General features: G+C 31.4%; 1 protein-coding gene and 1 long non-coding RNA gene across 2 annotated transcripts; one reads left to right on the top strand and one right to left on the bottom strand.

The window, feature by feature from the left end:
* Positions 1–4,717: 4,717 nt before the first annotated feature.
* Positions 4,718–7,429, bottom strand: LOC137806400 (uncharacterized). Its single transcript, XR_011080340.1, has 2 exons — positions 6,994–7,429; positions 4,718–6,883 (listed from the first exon to the last, which is right to left on the bottom strand). It is a non-coding gene; the product is annotated as an uncharacterized lncRNA (long non-coding RNA).
* Positions 7,430–12,751: 5,322 nt separating this feature from the next.
* LOC137805776 (uncharacterized) lies at positions 12,752–14,046 on the top strand. The gene has a single exon (XM_068605700.1). It carries the CDS (start codon positions 13,155–13,157, stop codon positions 13,974–13,976), a length of 822 nt encoding a protein of 273 aa, XP_068461801.1. The 5' UTR covers positions 12,752–13,154; the 3' UTR covers positions 13,977–14,046.
* The last annotated feature ends 7,314 nt before the right edge of the window (positions 14,047–21,360 follow it).

Below are 21,360 nucleotides of genomic sequence, written 5' to 3'. Positions count from 1 at the left end.
AGGAACAATAGTTACAAGATGTTAGAAAACTTATGAAATACCAAAAGCTTCAATGATCTCTAGAACTCAATGGTAATATATTTTCTGATCTTGTTAAATTTTTCTATACTAATCTCACTTTTGAAGGGGAGAGTCAAAGGAGTATACATGGTCATAACTCCTGATGTTTGGACATCTATAATTGGTATAAAGTTTTCTAGTGCATAAGTTGGTAAAGGAAACACAAGTGTTGTTGAAGACTTTAACAAAATGCAATTTTACAAAATTTGTTTGATGAATTCACACTCTAAAATTTGTCTTAAGTTGAATGAAAGATTGATGCCTTTCATTACTGCATTGATGCCTTTCATTACTGCATTGATGCTCACACAATGGGAGAGTAATTATGATGTTCTCACTGAAGAAGACTTAGTTATGATATGCTGCATCATAAGGTCAAGATAAATTAGATATGTGTAATGAAAGACCACATGCTTAAACCCAAACGATTGTCAAATTATAGGTTTCCTTAAGTCATTCTCATCTCAAAGTTCCTTCAATATTTTGAAATTAATCTTGAAGAACTTTCTGAACTGTCAAACTAAGTCATGAGATAAACAATGGAACTCTGGTCAAAATGGGATTTATCAAGACTGGTGACAAGTGGGTAAGTTGTGATGACGTTGGTAGTTCATCTAGTCTAAGTGGCATTGGTCATAGTGATGATGGTATGCATGCATTAATTTCCTACATTCCTCTTGTTAATCATGGTGAACCTTTGTCTTCATTTGAAAGGATGATGTTAAATCGTATATACACCATGGTGAGTGATCAAAGAAACCATTATGAGTTCTTTGTTGCCAGGTTTTAGCATCTAAAAGATCAAATTGAAGTTGTTCAGAAACAACTTGCAAAATTTCAATATGGAAAGGATGACTAGGACTTGCATTTCATGTTGACCATTTTTATCTTTATGTTGAACATTGTTATGATTCTATTATGTATTTTCAATTGTTTGATGCTTGTCTGTTTTCTCCCTAGTATTAGTTTCCATTTGAAGAAGCTAAAGGGAGGAGAAGTGTATGGTGTATGGTTGCTATATTATTTTTTGGATTGTGTTTGCTTGTATTTTTTGCATAACGTCTTCATCAAAATCATATACACAATTATTGGTGGTTTATCTTCATCAAATAAGTTGAGTTTGTAAGACTTGAAGACTATAGTTGATTGATATATTAGTATGTTAAAATGCTCTCAATTGAAGTCTTTATAGACTGAAGTGTATATTTTAACTGGTTGATTTATCAAATCAATTGGTTAAAATCACTTTAGAACTTCCAAAGTTCATGAAAATATTTTTATCAGAAATAACCTTTTGTCTAAAACTTAAAATTTGTTTTACATAATAACGTTGATGACTTAAATTCACTATTTTAATTCTTAAGTAAAATCAACATATTATTTTAAAGTGTTAATCTGTTAAAATTGACAGTTTTAAATCAAAACAAATATGGATTTCTGAAAAGTTTCAAAGAAGAAAAACAAATAGATTTTTTTTATACTTCATAGAGAAAGAAAAGTTTTTCAAATGAGCTTTTGAATCGTGGAGAGAATGTTTTAGACTTATTGGATCATCATGGATTGAAGAAGATTGTTTTTCTGAGTTTTACCAGAATTTAAAAGGTTTTTGTGCATAAACTCAAGTGTATTCATTCTTAATTCAAAAACTCTAAGTGTGGTGATATATGAAATTAGATAGGGTGTCTAAGTTTCGTAGTGGATCTTATTGTGTGTGTGTTTTGAAAAAGCTCTTGTAGGCTTTTCTTGATTGATTTGTTTTAATCTTGGATCTAGTGAATTCTCAATTATTGTGGCTAGTGACTGAACGTAGCTCTTGAGAAAGAGTGAACCAATATAAAAATTTATGTGATTCTCTTTCTCTTTCTTTTTACATTTCTGCATTCAGATTTCATGCAGTAATTCTTTAACATCCATAAATTAAACTGATTGATTAATTGATCTGGAAAAATTTAACTGATTAAATTTTCTTGGTTTCTTATGGTTAACTACATTTTAATATGTTGTTCTATATTCTAATTGGTTGATTTTGTAAAAATATTATTTTAACTTAAATCTTTTGCGAAAAACATTGAAAGTTTAATTCATCCTCTCCCCCCTCTTAAACTCAACCAACGTTTCTAACAACATGGATAAGGAAGATTTTCTTGTTATATCTTTATTCCTATGAGATGTGCGGACTCAAATGAAAGCTTTTGGGCATCATCTCTAGCATACATGTCTGAAATTTTTGATGATCATGATTGAAGATGAAGATGTTATAAATGTCTTAGAGTTGCTTTTATTGTAATTGTTGTTTGAGTGCTTCACACAAAGGTATTCACAAGATTAGCACATAGCAATGCTAAAATGAGTTAAAATGTTTTTTTTGAAAAGAGAATAACTATTTTAAAAGCTTTTAAGAACATAACGAGGGATTATGTTTTTGTATAATCGATCAAAATTGTTCTTAATGAGAGTCAAGATATGATAATCAATTATCTTCTTCTTAATTGATTAAAGTATAGAGTTGGAAATCCTTGTCTCAACACTTTAATCAATTAACATTTGTTTTAATCAATTAAATTATAAAACATTTTTAATTAATTTTCAAAAGAATAATTGATTAAAAACTTAAAAGAAGCTTATACTTTTCTTTCTCATATTGTAGGAAATTGTGAGAAAGATGTGAATACATTATTATATTATTGTATTTACAGACAAGACTTTGCACACAAAAAAAAGAAGATAACTTGTAAAAGAAATGTCTTAAATCTTTATAATTACATTTTGAGTGTTACAATTGGAAGAAAAGAAGAAAATTCTAATCAACCTTACTTTTATATTAAACTTTTCATGTCATAGGATAAAAAATCTCCTTACTTTATTCTTTTCAAGGTGCACAAAAATTATGAGAGAAATGAGTTTGACCCACATGTTTCGATTGTTTTTAATCGGACCAAAGAATAGGTTTGAGTTCATGGGTTTGTAAAACACAATTTTACTATTTTATCCATCCATAGCCCAAAATAATGTATTTCAATCGAAAAACATTTAAAATGAGTTTTAATATATTCTAACATTTAGATTATTGATATATTGATGGTTTATCTTGATTCTCGTTTTCCTAAAATTTTAAAATAAAAATTTATAAAAATCTTATTTTGAGATATTTGTATCTATTAAATTCATACTCGAAATCATATATGAAACAAAGTTCACTGTAAAGTTAATAGTTGTAAATAAAATTATTAATTTACATTGAGGTTTTAAAGTATTTACAAAAGTCAACATAATAACTTAACCAGGGATTTAATTACAATTGTTAAAAATAGTTAGAACTATTGTGTAATTGTGAATTTTTTTAAGGACTAAGTTGCAATTAAGTAAAGACCAATTTGAAATTTATTTAAAAATATTAGAGATCAATTTGAAATTTTAAGAAATTTTAAAAGTTTATAAGGAATCATGAAAAATATTTTTGGAATTAATAGAAAACCATCAATTTAACTCTCGATAAATTTATACTAAATTTTCAAGTAAAACATAACAAATATTAATTTCTATATTATTACATAAAAATAAAAAAAAACAGGGTGTTACTAGATTCTACCGTCCGCCATTATGCAAAGATGTTCTTCCTGTACCTATGTTCCTTTTTCACCTTCATAAATTTTTTATATTTTAAAAATGTACTGTAATATTTTGAATTATATAATCTAATTTTTTTCTAAATTTTTTTTTTTAAAATTAGTAATTAGGTATCGGATTATGTAATCCGGAAGCCTATTTCCAAATATATGATTAGTTTTCAGATTAGATAATTTGGAAGTCTAAATTAACTTTCAGATTATGTAATCTGGTAGTCTTATTTCAAATGCATGTTCGAATTACTTAAGCTAGAAACTACTCTCAAATCCAAACTTTCAGATTATATAATCCGAAATACCATTTTTTAAAAATATATTTCATATTACATAATTCGGAAGCTATTTCCAAATCCAAGATTAACTTTCAGATTATGTAATGCAAAATATGAAGGTGGCACAAGGTATTTTCATGTTTTGTATGGGATAACAGAAGAACATATGGAGGTGCAAGAAGAAACAGTCTGCAAAGATTACTTCTCAAAAGTTTTTTCTTGCACCCCTACATTTTTCTCCTGCACCCCAACATTATACAGTTTTGGGTGATTCTGGAATAAGAGTTTCATAAGAAAAAGTGTTTCCGAAATAGGAGTTCCCTAAGCAAATGGTGTTTTTCAAAATAAGAAAAAATTATTTCGAAATATCCTTTCCAGAACACATTTTTTTGATTTATGGGCTGCTAAATCCATAATTAATAAAATGTGCTTCAGAAAATGTTTCAGAAATATATCGGAAAAAACAATCCAGATGTCATTTTTAAAAGATGTAAAATAAACTTCTTTGAAAATGATTTGAAGAAATTTATTAGAGTGCACAAAGAAACAGCCTTAGTTCTCCCCTTACTGCATTGCTGTGCAAAGATATTGGGGTGTTTCTTTCTACACTCCTTTTTTTTTCTTGTATCCCTACATTCTTTGAAACATCAAATTAACCTTAACAGTTTTGAGTGATTTTTGGAATAAGAAAAGATATTCCAAAATAGAAAATCTGGAAGAAAAAAAAATTATTCTAGAATATCATTTTTGGAACACATATTTTAACTTTTAGAATGATAAATCCAGAATTTATAAAATGTGTTTCAGAAAATATGTTCCAAAAAAACATTTCAGAAAGAATAGTCTGAAAGTTATTTTTAAAAGGGGTAAACAATCTTTTCCGATAATAATGGGGTGCTGGTGGAAATTTCTTGGGACGCAAGAAGAAACACCCAAGATGTTGTTGAATGGCGCCCCATAGTTCAATTAGCCTTTGATAGGCTCAAGACTGCCATGACTAAGGCTCCTGTTTTAGCTTTGCAGAATTTCACCATCATCCCATTGCTTTCTAATTGCTTCACTTCTCCACTTATACCCCTGTATCACTTCGGTTGTTAAAAAACTGCGGCAATAGTGTGCTAGATAAGCCATCACCATTCACCATCTTGGGGAACTTGATATCTTCGGCAATTTAGACTCCGGAGCAATACTATACTTGGCTACAAGGTAGTCAAAATCAAGATCATACAGAATCATTATATCACACTTGAAACACATAATTATACTTCAATTCTATATGATAAGAAAAACGGCAAACAGTTAGCCAATAGAAGTAATAATATAATATTAATAAACAGTAAGCCAGCTTCATTCTGATTGCAATGTCTAAATCATCATGAGATGTAGTTTCACCCTCCAAAACTTGGATTGAAACCATGTTTTCATCCAAATCCAATCCTTCATTCTACCCATGTTCATCTTCCATAATCTACTCATCATACGTCGAACAATGTTTTGAACTAGTTTTCTAAAGATATATTTTAATTCTGCTTACAATCAAAGGTGCTACATTTCTGGAGCTACGGATTCTCATCTCACAAGACTGCATAGTGGCCAAGGATAACCAGAATATTTAGCCCGATTATTAAAATTGTCAATTTCAACATCAGTCATAGCTTATTCATCCTCATCTTTATCCATGGTTGTTAGACACTCCATTCAACCTCATTTCGCTCTCAAAATCACTTTAAATCCATGACTATAATGGCATTTGCATTTGAGGGTTAAGGAAATAGCCTACACCATGAAAGACATGTGAAGTTACTTATCCCATCTTTCATGTTCCACAAAGCAATAATTAGCCAAAATATGTTAAATCGAGTTAGTTCTCTGCTTTCCGTTTCAAAAGCACTAACTTCATAAATAAATATATAGATTAGTCTCCTGATCACATTAACATAAGATTTGTCCTAAATTCGTTCTACTTTATTATAGTAGCTAAGCTTACACATCCATTATCACCATCTAGGATACCAAAATACAGAACACATTTTCGTTCTTCAATCATTTATTTTTTCATTCGGAACTATAGTTTCCCTTAAAACCTATACTTTTATTTCTGTCCAGTAAAATATGTATCTCACTCCACCACACTGAAGGAAGCAAAAATGGAACACGAAATTTCCTTTAAATAGATCATTGCTCCAACATGTAACTACAACTGCTTACGTAAATCCATCATATTCATTTATTAGACAAATTATCAAGATAAAAAGTCAATTCTAACTGCAAAATATAAAATATTGTCCTAAATAAAATCAGACAATAAACACAATATATCCTAAACAAACAGAAGGAAGTGAATAATCCAGGATTTTAAATCGCAGTCCAGTTCCGATTTCGTTGTAACCTTGATATTGTAAGGAATTGCAGATATTGCAGCCACAATGATGCTGCATCCAAAATTACTGACAGTTTTTAAATACTCGTAGCAAACCGTGAAAGAAGTATGGATTAATAGATGAAATTAAACCTAGATTTGAATAGTTTACACAAGTTCCTAATAACTAACCAATGTAAAAAGGAAATAGAAGAAATTGAAAGAGTGAAAGTGAAGATAGAACCGTTGAATGGAGGATTCAGGAGGAGAGGTCTTTGGCGTTGTTGAAGAAGGCTGCGGCGCAGAGAATGGAAGCGATGAAGGCGATGAAGGCCAAGCCGATGAACAAGGAAAGGCCCGCAACGAGGAAGTCCAATAGGCCCAATCCCACCATCACCAGAATAGCCATGTTGCTGTTGAGGTGAGAATGGGATCATGTGAGGGATTGGAAAAGAAAGGAGAGAACGTGGATGGATGTGTCTGAACTGTACTGATAGAATCGACCGCGAGAAAGAGACATCGCAGTTTATCAATTGCGTTTTCTGGGTCCGATCTCATCTAAAGGACTAAATGTAATTCACGTGTGAAAATCAGTGCACGTGTGAAAAGTTGTTACACAAAAAGGTAAATAAGGTGGCTAAAAGTATTAATATTTTAAAATTTTGTGGGTACTTACGAATTTGAAAATTTTGTTCAAATTCAGATGAAAAAAAATCAGTTTCTCTCCTCTTTCTTTCCCTCTCCGTTCTCTGTTGTCGTACGCTATTTGTTTGCGTTGATCATGGTAGGTGTGGTGTGATTATCACGTGTGGTGGTGGCACTGTGCGGTGGGTGGCGTGTTGGTTGGTTCCGCGAGTGGTGGTATTTGTGGTGGGTGATAGATTTCACCTTCTAGCTTGAAGTTTCAATGGTTGAAGGTGAAATTGGAGTGGTGGAAACAATGGAATTGGAGGAAGGACTCTCGGTGCTTGAAATGGAGTGAGAGGAGGATTTTCTAGATGAGAGGTTAGTTCAACTCTTATAGGAAGGAAGCTAGGGTTTAACCTTATTAGAAAACTATCCTAATGAAGACTCTTGACAGCATTTTTTATTCATTTTATAGTGAAAATACATTGAGGGGAAAGTCTTATTTATAGCACAAGAGTTCTTCCAGTAGGAGATAAAAGGAGAAGGAAATTTGAATTCAATTTGAATTGAAATCTACTTCAAATGCAGTGTATGAGGAGATTTGGTGTCACTTGTTCACTTATACTTTTCACATTTGACCACATATCTAAAATAAGAGAGGATGTGTCTCCTCTTAACCTTAGATCGACCTAGGATTTCTATTGAGCCTTTGGAAGCCTAATTGAAACCCTACAAGAAACCGTAATCTAACTTTAGTATATTTCGGTCTAAAATTCTAAGTTCCTTGGTCCAAATACAATACTCAATTATTCTACACTACTTGGCCTAATACAAGGCCAATGAAAACTTATTCTACTATGTACAACATTTACACACCAAAGTTTGTCCCGTGATGATAAGAGTTTAGGCCTGCTGAGGTCAGTTGAGTCCCAATCTTTCTGTATTCTTTTGGCCATGATTCTAGTGGTTGATCCCTTAGCAATGGATCTTCCATCATCCCCTCCCTTTTGAAAAGGATTTGTTCTCAAATCTTAATGGTCTACCTCATCATCAGTACCACTTATAAAAGGAATAAGATCCAATACGTTAAAAGTGATATGCACTCCATAATCCTCAAGCAAATCTAACATATATGCATTGTCTTTCTTGAGGACCTGAAAGGGACCATCACCTGGGGGTTGAGTTTAAACTACCTCTTTTTAGGAAATATGTATTTTCTTAAATGAAGCCAAATCCAATCCTCTTCGTCAAAGACCACTTCCCTTTTCCCCTTGTCATTCTATTTTGTGCAACTCTCAGCTTGTTGTATTTGATTTGTAACCCTCTCATGGAGTTTCTTGACAAATGTAAATGGACAGTTGACTCCAAAAGCAGCAAGGAGGGAGGGTTAATGGAGCCTGAACTCATTTTGTGTACCTAAAAATAAAACAAGCACATCGTCTAACAGGTAAAGGGAAAAGAGAAGTATGCATAGATTTATACTGGTTCACCCTACCATTTGGGTTATGTCGAGTTCTCTTAAGCAAATTGCTTAAGAGCTTTTCACTAATCGAGTTTTAACACCTCTTGAGGACAAGTGTTTGATAAGGGTCAAAATGTTGTAAAATTCATTGTACATTAGGCATGCATTTTGCATAAAATATGTGGAAGAAAGATCTGAGAAGCATGCTAAACCCCTACAAAGTTAGTTGTGCTCTGAAAAGAAGAAGAGAATAAGAAAATTGTAGAAAAAGACAAAAAATAACAAACAAAGGAAAAAGCAGAAAAGGACAATCCGCCCAACGGATAGAGAATGGCCCAGCAGATTCAGTTTAGAGAACAAGTCCCAAGAAATCCATAGTACAAAGAGTTGAACGAATCTAAATGGTTTGAGCGCATAGAGTCTTTCATCATGAAGAAAGCTCGATTCACTTAAGAAGTGCTTGAAGCCAACATGAACTAAACTTAGGAAGAAGGGATTTCGCTTGTAGCCAAGCCTAAGCCAAAGGATACTACATGGCTAAGAAAGGAATGTTCTCAACTCAGGTTGGATAAAATCCCTAGCAAGTCCATGCATCTGAGAATTCTAAGAAGCCCAAAGATTACTTCAACATGAAGAAAGCGAAATGGGTTGCGTTGAGTGAAATGGCATGCGCGAAAGACATATATGTTGAATCTCTTAGAGCTCCTTTCTAAAAATCGATAAATAGGAATCTCACGGCTTAATTCAAAGGCATCAAGAGGGACGAGGGACATTAAGAGGCATTAAGAGAAACTAAAAGGGAGAAGCCTCAAGGCTGAAGCTAAGACAAAACTTTGGAGGAAAGGATCAAAAGTCTAAGCTAGCCAACAACAATCAGGAATCAATGTTTGTTGTTATTTAGCTTTTCATACTTGAACATTCACTATAAGATTTTACTATGAGTTGCTAAAGTTACCCTATTGGGATTGAAAAACAATGTGATAGTTCTTAAGTTAGTATTGAATGTTTATTTTTATTTGAGATTCAAATTCTTTGGGTTTGATACTATGCTTAATGGTGAGGAACGACTATTGATGCCCTTGGAGCATGAATGAAGCTGGAAGGCAAGTTCATGTACCCGAACCTTAAAAAATCAAGCATATTTATCAATGGTCAAGCGGAGTTGAGAATATAGTGAATTGTTTCATTTCAATGCAAAAATAAGTTATAACAATGAGAGGAATCATCTTGGTTTTACCATAAGGAACAAGAAACTTGAAAAAACATAGTATTTATAAGCAACAATAACAAGGGTTCGAAGCCAGGTTCCTTCAGCAACCAAAGAAAATTTAACCACTACACCAAACAAATTCTTTAGTTTTATTATGATTTGTATTATACTTATTATTATTAATAATACTAACAATATTAATAATATTAATAATACTAACAATACTAACAATATTAATAATACTAACAATACTAACAATATTAATAATACTAACAATACTAACAATATTAATAATACTAACAATACTAACAATATTAATAATACTAACAATACTAACAATATTAATAATGCTAACAATATTAATAATATTAATAATACTAACAATATTAATAATACTAACAATATTAATAATATTAATAATACTAATAATACTAACAATATTAACAATATTAATAATACTAACAATATTAATAATACTAACAATATTAATAATACTAACAATATTAACATATGAATCACATTTAATTTATCTATAATCTACCTGAATCTAAACATAATTTATTATATTATCTATTAGTATGAATCACATTTAATATATGTCATACTCATAGTCATCATATTACCTATTACATTAAAATCAACTATCATATTAATTATTATTTTACGATCATATTGACTTAATTAAGTTCATTAAAGGAAACATTTTAAGGATATTTCAATCCTTATACAAGAATCTCAAATCAGAAAAGAAGTGTAAGATACAAGCACCTATATAGCCATCTAACCAAAACTTCACAACTACCTATAATAACCTATATTTGAAAATAAGATATCAAATAATTTTATATTAATATATATATATATATATATAATATGAAAGTAAATTTAAATTTAACCATGAGTTTTAAAAAATTAATGATTAAATAAAGAAATATATTAATCAATATATATGTATTTATAGTATTAAAGTTATATTAATATTATATAATTTCTTCCTTTTTCTCTCTATCTATCTATATCCGGATAAAAATAATATTACTCAAGTCAAATAAAACTACTATACACACACAATAAATATCTAAATGTATATTTATATCAAAATTAATATTAATAATATGAATATAATATTGATAATATGAATATAATATTAATAATATGAATATTAATACTAATAATATTAATAATAATATTAATAAATATTAATAATAATATTAATAAATATTAATAATAATATGAATATTAATACTAATAATATTAATAATATTAATAATAATATTAATAAATATTAATAATATGAATATAATGTTAATAATAATATTAATTATAATATTAATAAATATTAATAATATGAATAATATTAATAAATATTTATAATATAAATATAATTTATTTTATTATTATTAATAATAATTATATTAATATGTATAAATTATATTAATATGTATAAAGTATATTAATATGTATAAATTATATTAATATGTATAAGTATAATAAAAATGATAATATGACCAAAGAACTTGTCTGGTCTAGTGGTCAATGCTTCCCCTGGTCACTGGAAAGACTTGGGTTTTATATACGGATTTTGACTGTATGTAATTCCAATTTTTCTTGTAGTGATATATCTCCTTGTGATCCAACCTCATCCAACTATCAATCTCATACATCCTTATCTGAAGACATGGCAAAAAATAGAAACAATGAAGGCGAGAGGATTGTTAATCCTCCAAGAAGAACTTTAGGAGATTATGTTTTGCCACAAGGACCAAGATACTTTTCAAGCATAGTCATTTCTGCCGCAACCAGATCATTAGAATTGAAGCCAAAATTTCTTAGCTTAATCAGTAACCATCAATTCATAGGAATGGATCATGAGGACCCATATACTCATTTATCCACTTTTTATGAATTGGTATGAAGTATAGGATTAGAAGAAAGCTGGAATCAATCTACTTAGATTATTCCCTTTCTCATTAGCTGACAAAGTAAAGAGTGGCTTAAATCTTACCCCAACCACACCTTGACTAGCTAGAGTGATATTAAAGAGAAATTTCTAAACAGTTTTTTCGTACTCTCTCATTTTATAAAAGCTAAATCTGATACTTCCACCTTTAGGAAAGGACTAGATGAACCCTTATGTTAAGCTTAGGAACTCTTCAAGACATTATAGAGAAGATGTCCAAACCATGGTTTTGAAGACATCATCCAGCTAAGTATCTTTCACAATGGTCTAAGGTCTCACACAAAGATGATTTTAGATGCAGTAGCATGAGGAACCATGTTAACGGTTGATGCAGAGCAAGCAGCCAGAATAATATATGCTTTAACTTCAACTGATTATCAAGTACAACATGAAAATTATGTTGGTTTTAAGAAGGGAGTGCTAGAACTAAACACATTCGATGTCCTAGCTCAAAACAAAATCCTGACCCAGTAGAATGAAGCCCTCGCAAAGCAAATGTTAAAGTTGTCTCGTCAATTTCATGTTATCAATCCTCCTCGATCTCTTAATGCGCAGGAACATAAAAGATGTTGAACGTACCTACGTATGAAAAAACATGAAAGGATTTTGTTTCAATAAATAAAGAGCTTTTTAAGGATGTAGATGCCAAACAAGAGAGCCCGCAAGATTTTCTTCTTCAAAGTATGAGCAACTGAAGGAAAAATAGGGAGTCATACAATGTATAAAGTGTAAAACCAATCGTTTGTAGCCACATGGAATAACGTGTTCAAAGATGTGACGATTGAATGACCCTGTAAGTCTAATTGATTTGTTCTAAAAACTTTTGGGTTTGTCACTAGATGAGCCTCTTCGCCTACTTGGCTCAAGGTTAGGGTTGTGTACCTTCTTAGAATTTAGGGATTAAGTATAGATGACCAAGCTCGTAGTGAAAGGGACACTTCATGATACTTTTGAGAAATCTAAAGTCTAAGTACTAGGTAAAAGCATGTTGCCCATTAGACAATATGTTTATCAACATCGAATTACCTTTTAGACGATATGTTTATCGATCATTGATCACTTTTTAAATGATGAGTACATGGATCATAGGACATCACTCCAACCAAGACTAACCAAATAGACAGGAACGATTATTTTTTTACCGAAATTTTGGAAGCTTGAATACTTAAATCCTTAAATTCCAAAACTAATTTTTTAACACCTTCAATTCTCTTGCCTCTCAAATCAGTTTTACAGTAAGTAAAGCTATCTAGCCAAAGCACCTAGGGGGGTGGATCCGGCACATCCTAGATTGGAAGAGACATAAGGATACCCTTTGGACCCCAAGATTAATCTTCGAGTGGTCATGTCGATTTTAAACTCAATTTTACATCATGTGTTTTATGCCAATCTAGCAACTGTTTTATAATCACTTCGGCCCACTTCGCCGCAGGTGGGGAACCGTTATCACGTCAAGAAAGAACCATTTGCATCCTCTCATCTCGCCATTATTTCAGATCTTTCAGACATTCTTAATCGGTTCTACTCCGATGACGGCATAAATTGGGAGGGTAACTTCCCAAACACTGTTCTTCATCCATGGCAATAAACATGTGTTCTGATAAACCAAGCCTAGGAATCAGCCCCCGCATTTCATTCTCACACGATCCCAAAAACTCAATCCCAGTTGAAGACCATCTCCGACGAGACACCACCGTGTTAGAGTCCAGCTCGGAGTTCGTCTTCTGTGTCACAAACGGCGTAGCCCAGAAGCTCTCTTCGGCCGACGAGCTTTTCTTCAACGGCGAGATTGTTCCCACGCAGTTAACCAGAGCTTTCATTCCTAATGCACCACCACACGAACCACCTCACCATCAACTTCATCAGCAACAGCAACAACAGCAACAGCAACAACCACCCTTTTTAACGACGCGCAAGAAGATGCTGAAAGAGTTCTTGTCGGAACCCGAAGATGACGACGTGGAAGAAGAGAGCCCGAATTCAGCTTCTTCCTCAAACCTTTTCTGGCGTAGCAGCAGCGTGAACTGTGACAGCGCCACACGTGGGAAGGGCATGCTTCGTTCTTCTCTGCAGTTTCTGTCCCGAAGCTATTCAACTGGGTCAGCACCCAACACGCCAAAACACGCGGTTATTGCAAGGAAAAGTGTGGAGAAACATAGGCTGCAGAAACAGTCCTCCGGTTCCTCGATGTCGTTGTCGTCTTCATCCTCAGCGAGTTCCAGTGCTTATTATTTCTATGATTCTTGTCGAAAGCCTTCCCTCAAGAAAAATTTTGGGTCCGCTTCTGGTAAAGGGGTTCGAATTACTCCAATTTTGAATTTGCCACATCACAAAGCTACTAGGAGCATCTTTGGATTTGGTTCACTCTTCTGTAATGGGAAAATAAAAGGAAAGAAATAGAAAGGGGTAACAAATTCTTCTTCTTTTTTTTCTCATTTTTGTACATTTTAATGCATCATTCATCGCCAAATCCTTGAAGTACAAACGGTTTTCTGCTGCACATGAGTTTTGGTTCCTGCACTGTCTACAAAGCATACCTGTAAATTATTGAATATGATATAGAAAAAGAAAAATAGGAAGGTTTTAAAACAATAAAAACTAGGTTTAGCAAATCATAATAAATTTTTAAAAATCAAAATAATTAATTATAATATTAATTAAATTAAAGACTATTTTAGAAACTAAATAAAATTTAATTTCTAAATTAATTTTTATTATTGTTAAATAGTTTCTAAATTTGGTCTTTAAAATATTGTTCCTAATTAGATACCAATTTAAAAACTATTTAACAATAATAAAAACTAATTTAGAAATCAATTTTTTATTTAGTTTCTAAAATATCTATAATTTAATTATTATTGTAACTAATTATTTTGGTCTCTAAAAATTGGTTTCTATTTTTGATTTTTTTTAATGGTATATATATATTATTTATTTTATTTTTATATTAATTTTTATTAAGAAAATATAATATTTTATTATTAAAAAGGGTTGTAAATGAGAAAATAATAGCATCAAAGAAATTTTTTCAATAATAAGTTTAACCAATAATGTCCGAATTTTCCCCCCTGCTAATACTATTTTCTCCTTTCTTAATTCCACCAAATATAGCACACTGTGTGTATTATTTTATAAAGATAGTACACGACTGTTAAATGGCCGAATTCTGACGCATTTTTGTGTTATGGAATCAGTAAACCCAGTCAGAGTTAATTTTTTAGTTAATCAAATTTCCGTCTAGAATTTTGAATTTTTGTTAACGTAAAAGAATTTAAAAATGTAATAAATAAAATATAAATAAATATAATAGTTATATAAAATGTTAATATTAATTGATTTATAATGAAAAAAAAATGAAGAAAAGTTAGAAATTAATAAATTAAGTAATTAAAATGTAAAAATGTAAATGATATTTGAAAATTTTGAAAATAATAAAAATAAATCTTTGTTGGCGAATTATATTGAAAAATTAATAAAATTCGTATTTTATAAATATGATGGAAGAGATTAAAACATTCATTGATATATCTTGAAAAAAAAAGATGTAAATGTAAACAATTTAGCAACGAAGTTTTTATAAAAAAGATTAAGTTATTAATATTAATAATGTTTTAAATATAATTAAATAAAACATAAAATGAAGTAGTAAAAAGATAAATTCGGTTTTTGAATTGAAGCCATATGCATAAGTTATTGATTTATTAAATTTTTTATGTTAATGACACTACAAAAATATAACATAGTTTATTGATGGAAAGTTGAGCTTCGAAGGCTTGGAGTATTATAATATTTGACATCACTTTGGGAAACCTACCTTATTCTCTGATGCTCACTTCAGTCATAAATTGAGGTAGACTTGTAGATCTTTATGTGTTGGTCAATAATATTTGGATTTAAGTTTCCCAAACATATTGGTGTATAATTTATTTATTTTATCCAACTTGTACATATGTACATGTCAAAAATGTGGTGAACATATTTGCATGTAGGTAGCATGTGAGGATAAAGGTAGATAAAATTTTTTAAACTTCCTATTATTACATCACCTTTCATCTAGTCTAGCAATATTTTTTCTAGTTATTTGAACCCATTACAAAGATAGTTGCACTCAAGGAAGAAGGAAAAAAGAAAAGATCTATAGAAATCTTGCAGAAAAGGGTAGAAAAATAATAAATTTGGAGAGGGCAAAAAGAGTCAATCCACCTAGCAAATGAAGAAAGGCTCAACTAATTGAGTGCAAACAACAAGCTTCAAGAAAACATTCAAAATGTTGAGCACTTCTATAATACACTGAGCGGGTTGAGGCCAAAACAATCGAAGAAATACATAACAAAGGGCTAAGTGAATCCAAAAGGACTAAGCACAAAGATTCGTTCACCATAAGGAAAGCCAAAATTCACTGATGAAAGGCTTGAAACCCTCATGCACCAAAAAATGGAAGGAAAGATATTTCACTTGAAGCCAAGCCCTAGCCAAATTTACTTCATAACTAAGAAAAGTAAAGTGTTGGGCTCATCTTTGAGTGAATCATTGGCAAATCTTGGGTTTGAGAATCCTAAGAAGCTTAAGAAATAAGTTTGGAACCTAAAAATATTTCTTCAACTTGAAGAAAGTCACTTTGCTTTGGATTGGCTTGCGCTGAGCGGACACCAAATCTCATAAATCCCTTGGATGTCCATTCAAAAATTCTATAAATAGGAACCTCAGGGAAGCATTCCAAACCATCGAGAGGCCTTGAGATTGAGAGAAATCAAAAGGAAAGCCATTGAAAGGCAACATGAAGTAGAAGAAAAGCCAAAAGGCCTTGAGAAAGGTCTAAAGGAGAAAGCCTCAAGGTTGAAGCTTAGACAAACTCTGGAGGAAATGATCCAAAGCCTAAGTTGGCCAACAACATTCAAGGATTCATGTTTGTTGTTCTTTAGCTTCTCATACTTGGTTATTCACTATAAGATTTTATTATCAGTTGTTAAACCTACCCCGTTGGGATTGAGAAGCAATGTGATATTTTGTAAGTTATTTTTGTTTATGAATGCTTGTTTTTATATTGAAATCGAATTCCTTGAGTTTAGTAGTATGCTTCATGCTCAATGGTGAGGAACGACCATTGATTGTCCATGGAGCATGAATGAGGCTGGAAGGCAATTTCATATGTTTGAACCCTACCCAACCAGTCATATGACTCAATGGTTGCAGAGCGCGAAGTTGAGGCTATGGTGAATTATTCCATTTTAATTCAAAAATAAGTTATAACAATGCAAGCAATTGATTGGGATAGTTTATGGTAATAGATAACCTTGCACGAGGAATCAACTTGGTTTGGCCATAAGGAATGGGGAGTTTGAATAATATTTATAAATAACCATAATAAAAGGGATTCACAAAGTTCTTTCAATCCCAACATTTGTGCTATATTGTTATTCCTCTACTTCAGTGTTTTTTCAAAGCTTCACTTCTCGATCTAAATATTATAGTGATATTATTATAATAGTTATTTACAAAATATATGCAATCAACCTCTGTTTTCTCATCAATTCATCTTAAAAGATATATTCATTGTGATAAACAATAATTTTCTACGGATACAACAACACTTAATTGTACTCCAATTGACTCGGTCCGCTTGTTGAGTAAAAGAAAGGATTTAACAAATCCCCACACCAATCTTTTCTTACTAGATTTGGATATTTGTTTTCTTTTTCTACATCTGACATGTATGTCCAAATTTTCCACAATGCTTACAAGTACCTCTAAAAGATTTTGTAAAAATTATTTTCTTTTCTTTTGTTCCCATCAAATTGTTTCCAAGACCAAACTTGTCGGATGCATGTCTGGAAGTTGCAAATAGAAGATTAAGAGTTTTAAAGCTCCCAACAAATTTTTGAAACCATGGTTACAACATGTCTCTCTTTCTTACAAAAGTTTTCTTTTCTCCGCACCTATCTTTCGCATGTGTTCAAGAGATAATATATTTTCACTGATTGTAGCTTGATCTCTTTTGAGCAAGATGAGTCTATCGCAATATTAAAATAGGGATTAAATTTTGATAGTACCTCGTTTGCATATGCCATTAGTTAGAGGTTGGCATGTTCGTCTACACCAGAGTTTGACCTTGACTTCGAGTCTTCCTAGATCACCATAGGAATTTTATTGGTTGAGCCATGTTTCTTTCTTAGCTTAGGACACTCATTCCTTACATACCCATATTTATTGCACTCAAAGTAGACGGTGTCATGTAAGGCTTATTCATCTTTCTACCTATACAAGTTATCTCTTTTTCTAAGAGTAAACCTTTTATTTCCTTGCCCTCTTCATTGGAGTAGTTGCTTAAACCTTCGAGATATTAAGTAGATTTCATCATTGGTTGAATAGTTTGACTCATCCCCAGATATATCTTTGTTATTTTCTTGACTCTTAACAACCTTGTTATCATTTTGTCTGGCGGTCATCAGTCTTGAGGAAGTTTTAGCGTGCAATTTTTTATTTGTGACTATCGTAGCTTTCTTTTGTTCTCCGTCTTGCATATCTCCTTGACAGTATTTAGTCTACACACCTTTTTTATTCATTCTTTGATAATGTACAAATAAGAGTATACTTAGATTTATTGTTCGATTACATCTTATTGAACTTTTCTTCTTTCCATTCTTCTTCAGATGTTATGATTTTTTAAGGTCACCTTGGGTGATGATGGGCACAGTTGATAATGTGTGAACTTCATATACATTTCCATTTCGCCCTTCCAATGGAAAAATATTCACCCTAGAACGCAGATGATCTGGTAATAGAAGCTTTTTTAGCTATCAAATGTGGCTTTATTCCTTCCATGATGGATCTATTCTTCTAATGTTTTGAGGTGCTCGACACTCTAGAGGTCGAGCTCTAATTTCAACTGTGAAAACAATGAATGAACACAAGAAGGGAGGGTTGAATTTTGTTTAAAAGTTTTCACAATTTTTCATAAGTATCACCTGATGGTTTGTAGTCAAATGATAGATTTTGGATTTGGTCAAATGAACCAAAGAAAATTTTCACAAAATGATTATGAAACTCATCTTCTTTTTGTTAACATAGATTGAATAACATGTGATGAAAAAGATAAAATAAAGAAAGATTATAAAGAATTTTATATTGGATTGTCTTTCGCAACAAAATATGTGTAGTTCTTGATTAACCAATCATGTTTTGTGAGGAAAACTACTGTTGTGATGTACGCTCAAGTATTCTTTCAGCTCGCAACCACTCCTGTCGTATTCCGATCAAGTATTCTTTCTCAATCAACTCATGGCTTAACCTAATATTCTTTCACAAGCCATTGTGAACTTCAACCTAAGTATTCTTTCAACAAGCTCAACTACTAGCTCAATGCGAGTATTCTTTCAACAACAAGTCACTCTTGGATTTAGAAAAATGCAGTGTCTTTGTGATCAACAAATCATATGTTTTCGCTCATTAAGGAGTGTAACATCTTTTGAGGTATACAAGGTTTAAATTCACTCTCCTGGTTTGTTGGTTTGGACATAATAATGTTCTTACAAATATTTTTAGGGAACATGGAAATTTTAGTAGAGTTACAACATTTACAAAATGTCTCTTCTTCTTATTATTCTCTTTGAAGTATGTATTTATATAGGCATGGAAAAAGTAGTCGTTGTACTCTCTTTTATGGTTGTTGAGTAACTTTAAAATCGGTTCATTGTTTTCTTGTTCTACTATCGTTTAATGAGCTTTAATGTTGATAAACAATAAATGCATTGCATGCAACATTAATTTCTCTTATTCTCTTCATGCAACATTCTTGGTTGTTGCCAATACTTATCTTCCTCGATAGTAGAACTTTTCATACTAAACAACGGTAAAAGACATTCTATGAGTGAAAAACTTTTAGCTTGTGTCAGGAAAATTGGTGGTCATTGTGGCTTTAGGTTAAATCTAACTGATATTTGAATCGAACTTTTGTTTATCATGGTTCTCTTTAGTGACAAACATTGATGACATACTTTGAATGATAAACTTTAAGCTTTAGGATTGTCATGAGTTTATGTCAGTTTATAGTCTTTGTGTGTACTTATCGCCTGATCATCATCTCTCTTCTATAAGATGGAATGGGTAGTCTGCTTGGTGCTTTTATCATCTGTCAGTCGATGCATTTATACTTGTATGATCTAATCTTCTTTTCAAACACAACTCCGTGTTTTGTTGGTTTAAGCACTCAATAAAAGTTGTAGGGAGTTGGACTTTTACTTTAACAATTAGGAAACTAAAATGCTAACATAAAATAACTTAAGCTAAAGTTAACTAAATTAATCTTATGTTTAATACTTAGTTAACTCCTAATTAATCATATCACATAGGTGGTTCCTTAAAATTAAGGAAAGGTACATGGTAGCTCCTAAATTTAAGAAAAATATCATCGTCATCACAACTCCAAAAAGTAAATGTGGCAGATGGATAAGTGGAAATCTATGTGAAGTAGTTAAAACATCATTACACTCATGAAAGTGATATGTGATGGTTAATAACTATTTATGGGACTTTCTTAACTTATAAATTTCATCCAACATGATTCTTTGATGGGTTTTGAATTGTAAAATATTTCAAGAGAATCAAGGAATATTTTATTGATGAAAAATTTGTAACCGGTTAGCAAAAGAAAATTCTTAAACTTCAAAGTTCCTAAGAACTCATATTTTTCTAACTCAAGGAAGGTTCTTTAAAGAAAAAAGAGGAGATGATTACTCCCATGTATTGACCTTAAAAACAAGAAGAAAACATATAAGCAATTATATTTTCATTAAATCAAGGCGAGTGCTACAAAAGGTAAATGGTCTTATTTATAAATGTCTATCCCCCTAACCTATGATACAAAAAAATGTGGGAATAATAAGCATCAAAAGTGACGTCCCAAAGGTTGAACCCTAACACCCCAAAATGTCCTAATTTTGGACTTTCCCAATATTCTAGGGTTCTTGGCTAATTTATCAAGCCAAAATAAGGTCCAATTAAGGCTTAAAGGAAATCCACTTATGTCTTTAATAAATCCTAAAAAATACAAAGAAGAAAATACACATACAATTTTGTATAAGACTGAGAAAAAAAAGAAGAAAATCTTAATGTTCTACTCTTCAAATGTAGAGTCTTTTTCTTTGAAACTCCATCTTCTTCTATCTTGTTACTCAAAGATTTTGTGTCTGGATAATTTCCATCATTTATGATCTCAGAGTTTGCAAAATTTGAGAGCTTCCTTGCTTTTTCTTCAAATTATTTCAACCTACCTTTTATGAAACTTCCTTAAAATCTTCTTTTTATTCTTTTATTTGACATTACTATTTGATATAAATAAATATGAAGAAACACTTGAAGAAGAAAGAGGAGAATAGCTTAAAAGAGTACAAACAAGAAACGTGACAATTAAAGACAAAGAAATAAAAGGAAGATTTCAAGAAAGTTTGACTAGAGGGAAACTTAAAGCTTTGGAGAATGAGATTAGAGAAATGTTCATGAGTAGTCCTTAGATTTTAGGAGGAACTTTAATAAAGTAAGTATTTGATGGTTACAGGTTGAGAGACCATAGTCTAAATTGTAGAAAGTTAGAAGTGTCTTTTGGAGCTTTTCAACTAGCACATGACACTCACGTGGGCACAAAGTTGGAAAGTTCCATTTGACTCTTCAATCTTTTAGATACATTTGTGACTATTGAAGCTCCTAAGGTGGCACCACACTTGCTACTTCTCCATGTCATCATTACTTTTCACATGTAATCACTAGCTTTCCCTTTTAAGAGCTACCA

Source organism: Phaseolus vulgaris, chromosome 3 (genome assembly GCF_000499845.2).
Source record: "Phaseolus vulgaris cultivar G19833 chromosome 3, P. vulgaris v2.0, whole genome shotgun sequence".
Lineage (NCBI taxonomy): Eukaryota > Viridiplantae > Streptophyta > Magnoliopsida > Fabales > Fabaceae > Phaseolus > Phaseolus vulgaris.
Note: the sequence above shows the minus strand (reverse complement) of the source record. Positions and strands in the feature narration are given on the sequence as shown.